Source organism: Malurus melanocephalus, unplaced genomic scaffold (genome assembly GCF_030028575.1).
Source record: "Malurus melanocephalus ecotype Western Australia unplaced genomic scaffold, MMel_1.1 scaffold_1101, whole genome shotgun sequence".
Taxonomy (NCBI): Eukaryota; Metazoa; Chordata; class Aves; order Passeriformes; family Maluridae; genus Malurus; species Malurus melanocephalus.
This window is the reverse complement of record NW_026624333.1, coordinates 59,903-65,684: the sequence shown is the minus strand read 5'-3', so window position 1 is coordinate 65,684 and position 5,782 is coordinate 59,903. Positions and strand designations below refer to the sequence as shown.

Below are 5,782 nucleotides of genomic sequence, written 5' to 3'. Positions count from 1 at the left end.
TCCCACCACTGAATATGAGGGGATAAACTCAAGAGTTGTAATGTGGTGAGAGAATTGCACAAAATATGAAGGGAAAAAAGCACATTTGCAACTTAAACCCCACATGCCAGACATGTGGAGCTCCATTCCTCACTTAATCTACATCAAGAGTATTTAGATTCACCAACTATTTATTTATGTTTTCCATTTACCATCAAGCTGGAAATTAGCAGGGAAAAAAAATGATCATTTCCACTGGAAATATAGATTAATTGCAGTAAATTAATTTAAAGTCATATTGGCAGAATCACTTAAGCTAAATAGGGTTTGTACATCAAATATTCATCTGTGAATTGTTAATGATCTGTTCTGGAGGCCAACAAGCCACAGACAGTATCTAAATTACTTTGCATTTATAATGAACCTACTTGGTAATTTAAGAATATTATTCCTGCCTGAGAAATAATTGAAGACAATACAGAAGTGACAGCACAACCTGGAATTGCCAGAAAGAAATTATCATTTACACTGGAAAAATTGATTAATTGCACTAAATTAATTTAAAGTGCTATTGGCATAATCACTTGTGGTAAATAGGGTTTGGACATCATTTCCTCTGCATCTTCCTTTAAATGAGGATAATCCTGTGTGCTCCACTAGATGAGACAGAAATTTGTACCAAAATCCACAAGAAATGTAAAATTATGATTTTTTTTGTTTTTAAATAAAAATCTACAAGCACTACTCAGGTGCAGTTGGAATATACGAGTTTTAGGCAGAGATATTTTAATTTAGATTAGCTCTAAAATGCAAATCCTGTATATGYAAAAAGCAACTAAACGAGCACAGCTTTATCCATTATTAATATTTATCTACCATTTCTTCTCCCCAATTTTTGAATAATTTATTCAACCCTTTCCCCCTCTTTTTTTTTAATCTATTAATGGTTTTGGGGGTGTTTTTTTTTTTTTACTTAAAATCCAAATATGAAGGCTCAAACCATGTGTGTATTTAGTGTGAGAATGTGGRTGTGGTTTAGGATTATTTCAGGCCACCTACCCTGGTAAGATCCTCTATTTCAGATCTGAAGTTTGTTTCTCCTTCCATCATTTCCTCCTCTTCTAATGTCCGTTCATCATCAAAGTCATGCACCAGCATATCAGCTGATGGGTCAAATTCATGGTCATCAGATGTTGCTGAACCTCCTGAAATGATGGGAAACATTTCCAACAAGGTTTTTAGTGACATCATGGCCTCACAGAGTTGAATTTTTCAATTTATTTTGGTGATATTCGAAGCAGAATTGTGGTCAGAAATTCAAATATTGACCCTTTGGCTTTGTTTTGTTCTTCAGGGAAATTTCCTTTTGAGGGGAGGAGATCCTGGCAGGAAGAACCAGGTCCTTTTCTCTGCACATTAGRCCTTAGTTAATTAAATTAAAAACTCAATTTGTGATCATTTAACTTTTAAAAAATCCCAAACCTGCCTAAATTGAGTTGTTCAGCGAGGAAAAAACTCATAAAATAAAAACTCCTTTATTCTCTGGCACCTTGCTCATTCACAACTACAAACTAAGGACTTTTCYCAAATTTACATTAAACAAGTTTCCTGTTATGCAGATTTTATTTCTGAGTTATTTTTCCCTGTTCTTTGGTTCCATTTGGGGACAATGACAAAGCAATGAATGGATGAATGGTCTGGTGGATGTCACTCAGCAATACCTGAGTTTTAAATCCAGCCCTGGATTTTTCCCCTTTTCTCCTCATTTTAAATCCCAACCCTGCTCATATTTTTCTCCTGATTTTTAATCCCAACCCTGATAATTTTTCCCCTTTTCTCCACATTTTTAATCCCAACCCTGTTCATTTTTCCCATTTTCTCCTCATTTTAATCCCAACCCTGCTCATATTTTTCTCCTCATTTTTAATCCCAACCCTGCTCATATTTTCCCCCTTTTCTCCTCATTTTAAATCCCAACCCTGCCCATTTTTCCCCTTTTTTTCCTCGCACAATTTAAATTCCATTTTCCAAACCCTGTACCCATACTAAGGGTGTGACAGGGAGGGGTGACTACAAGGTTTCATTATGTAGCAATYAATTATTTTGTCTGAAAAAAATCAAACCTCAAGAGGCAACAACAATCCCACTAAAGGAACTCCTGGAAAGCTTTTCCARTAACAGGATGCCAAAAACCTTGGAAATTATTAAAAATATTTACCTGGGCTTGAAGACTCAACAGAAGGCTAAAAAAAAGAAGAGAAAGGAAATTATTTTTGCTATGTTGAACCTGTATAAATTCAATTATTCTGCTGATATAAAGGAACTCACTGTAAAATATATATATATAAAAAGAATAATTAAATTTATAAATGAAGTACGAAGGTAAAATAATACTTTAACTTTAGTTCTGATCTAACTCCGGGTATAAATAAATCACCCTTTCCACAAGCCAGGGATATCCCAGATTCCAYTGTCAGTGAGGAAGTTTAAGAGAAATTATTTTTCCCACTTGAAGCTGAACACAAATTCCCTGTTCTACTTCAATTCAGGGACACACTTTTTAAAGGAATCCCAAATCATAATAAGAATTCCTCAGAGAATGAAGGAAAAACCAATTTAATCTTAATCTCCAACCCAGCTGGGAGGAAAACACAAAAAAAACACCGATTGCAAATATTATTTTTGAGATACARAATGAAAATGAGACTTCCCCAATAATCCATGTAACAGAGCCCCTCTTTGGCCTRAAATTTGGTAATCTGATATTTATAACCTCAACAAACAAATTTTTTTATAAAATTCTGCTTTTCCTTGCTTATCCCTTTGCCAATCTTCAGCCTCCTGGGGTGGAATTTGCATGTCAGACATTCAAAGCTCATTTATTTTGATAATTCAAACAAATGAATTTCAACTCTTTTCAGGCACAAAGTAATGAAGTGGTTTTTTTCCAAGTTAGGAAAACTGACTTTTCCCTATGGAGTCTCTGTCACCTCCTGCAAACTCAGATATTGTTTGGTACCATGGATATTGYTTATTAATTAATATTAATTAAYATATAATYCTGTSTTCAAGGAAAAGCTTGTGTTACTATTACAAGATTTTCAGAAGGATTTTCCTTCTCCTTCTCTCCTTCTCAACTTGGCCTAGTGATGCAGCAAAGCAAAATCTAAAATTGAAAAACTTCTGTGTAATTTGAAGTTCTTTTATATCAAAMGCTCTTCAAAGTGAGGAGAAAGAGACCTTCCCAGGGAAAAAAAATTCATTTACATGTCTGCCTCGCTTTTGTGGGAGTCTCCAATGTAAAAATGCACTCCAAATATGTCCAGCAGAAGGAAAATACAGAATATACACACAGAATTCCTTCCCAATAYCCCCTTTCCCAGTGTGACCCCATTCCCTGTGTCCTGTCCCTCCATCCCTTRTCCCAAGTCCCTCTCCAGCTCTCCTGGARYCCCTTCAGAGCTCTMAGATCTCCTCACAGAAATTCATATTAAGTGGGTAAACACCACAAACATTTTTGCAGATTGTTGCACAATAGCAGGGRAAGTTTTGCTCATCRYTACAYCCAAAAAAGTCTTTATTTGCAAAGATTATCTTAACAAATTCCAGAGTCCACTATATTGAGCTGGAGCTGAATATCAGGATCAGCCAGCAAGGACTGGTCTCTAGTTGATGTTTTGTTTGCCTGATAAACCTGGGTAATTAATAATATGCAACACATAATTACTAGTGAAAATTAAAGTCTTCATGTAAACAAATAAATTCAGCCTTCCCAGGAAAAAAGCCACAGCAAAGCTCCTCTTTTCTTCATGGAAAGGGCTGTAATCCATTGGCACAGATGCCCAGGAAAGGGCTGCAATCACCATCCCTGGAAGAATTCAAAAGAGGTGGATGGGGCACTTGGGGACACGGTTTAGTGGTGACCACAGAGGTGGCTGATGGTTGAACTACACAGTATTTAGTCTTTTCTAACCTAAATTCCATGATGAAAAACAATTCCAGAAACAACTCTGCCCTCGCAGGAACAGAGCTGGATTTAAAGGCCTGAAAWGCCCTGAGGATAGTTTATTCTGAGGGATAAAATATTTAACTTAGTAAATAATAAATTCTGCAAATGCCATTTTAAAACTCCTCTTTCTGCCCAGCCATTACGWGATGCTCCCTGCCTCCCTGGATAAGGAGTTTTATACMAAAAGCTCTTCAAAGTAASGAGAAAGAGCCCTTCMTAGGGAAAAAAAAAATTACATGTCTGCTTTTGTGGGAATATCCAGTGTACAAATGAACTCCAAATATGTGCAGCAGAAGGAAAATACAGAATATGATGTAACAGAGGAGTTTGGGGGGGTTTCAGTTGGGAAACAGTTTATGGATTTCTAAATCAGTAGTGCTAGYCTTGGTTTTGCAGTGGTATCCATTGGGAATTCTGGCTGGTCCATGCATGGAGCAAGGAGCTGATTGACCTCAGCTCAACTTGGGAAGAGAAATTCTGGAGAAAGGCCTCAAGTCAGAAGGAAAAACAGCCACAAAAACCAGGGATAACAGGAATTCAGAGAGCTGTGACTCCAAAAGCTTTGCTTTCAGCCTACAGAAAAGCAGCCCTGGCTCTCTGCTCCTTTCTCCCAAGCTTTGCTGACCACACCTGCCCTGGCTGTGGATTCTCCTGTCTGCATTTCCCGGGTTTCCAGCCTGTGAGGAGCTGCCAATCATTTCCTGCTTCTATTTCCAGCTCGAAGCAGTGTCCCATTACAGCTCATCTTTATTAATGCCCAGCTGCTGCCCAAAGTAGCCCTGACCTCTTGCCACTGCTCCATGTGGCACTGGCACTGGAGCTGCAGCTCAGCAGCCCTATCTCCAAGATGAGATTCCACTTTTCCAACCTCTCCCTGAGCCAAAGGACTTTCTCCTGAGCCTCTGTGAGTGCTGCAAACAGTCCTGAGMACGAATTTGAGGCTGAGCACACAAAAAAGGGAGAGCTGGAAAAGCCTTGGGTGTCAGACTGGCAGCACAGAGGGGGAAGGAGCATCCTCTGATTGAAGAGTTGTTGCAGGATAATTCCTGCAAGGCCCGGTGTGTCAATCCCATTCTGTGCCCCCAAGTGATGGTGGCTCTGGCCAGCCTRGAACAGATGGCTTGGAGGGCATTTAATTATGAAAATTTCCTGGCACTGGTTAAGGATCATATGGCTGTGTTGGCAGATCCTAATTCCTAAGGATGGCACGGCCATGGAACAGGAATTCCTGGGAAAAGGCTGTTCCTGTTCTTCAGTGGCTTTTCATTTTCTGCTCAGCCATTCCCAGGGAAGCACAAAGCACGATTTTGCCTCAAGGGCACTCGTGGGAACAAAGAGCTGCTACCTATCAAAGGATAATGGGATCCAAGGCCCAGGAGAGAAAAAATAGGGAATGCTGACAATATACAGGCAATACACRCTGAAATTGTTCTGTGAATTGCTCCACCAGCAAAGGTAACAGTGAGCAGCCTGTTGTGAGTTCAAAAGAATGAAAAATCATCCATCAACTCCTAATTCATGGACAATGGGGAAAAACTCCAGCGACCAAGGATTCCTGATGTATGGATACACCAAGGAGCACATCTGTTAACACTCCAGGTGAGCAAAGTGAAGGGAACAGCAGCTCTGAGGGGTGAAGGAAAACCTCATGGAAAGAGAAAAAGGAGAGACACTGAGGCACAAAACATCAGCACCACGGGAATGCCACTGTTTTATTCCAGTTTTAGGAGACTCAGGAAAGACCGGCCTTTCACAAGGCTGGAGACACTTGCAGCAACCACCAGCCAAGAAATC

General features: G+C 39.3%; 1 protein-coding gene across 3 annotated transcripts in view; it reads right to left on the bottom strand.

Annotated features, from left to right (window-relative positions):
• The window catches only part of MIER1 (MIER1 transcriptional regulator), a 31,924-nt gene that overhangs the window by 17,920 nt on the left and 8,222 nt on the right, over positions 1-5,782 (bottom strand). For all 3 annotated transcript variants that reach the window (XM_057386933.1, XM_057386934.1, XM_057386932.1), the window contains 2 exons: positions 2,198-2,222; positions 1,039-1,184 (listed from right to left, as the gene is read on the bottom strand). In XM_057386933.1, the coding sequence (XP_057242916.1) occupies positions 1,039-1,137 (99 nt within the window). In that variant the 5' untranslated portion in view covers positions 1,138-1,184; positions 2,198-2,222. The remainder of the gene's footprint in view (positions 1-1,038; positions 1,185-2,197; positions 2,223-5,782) is intronic.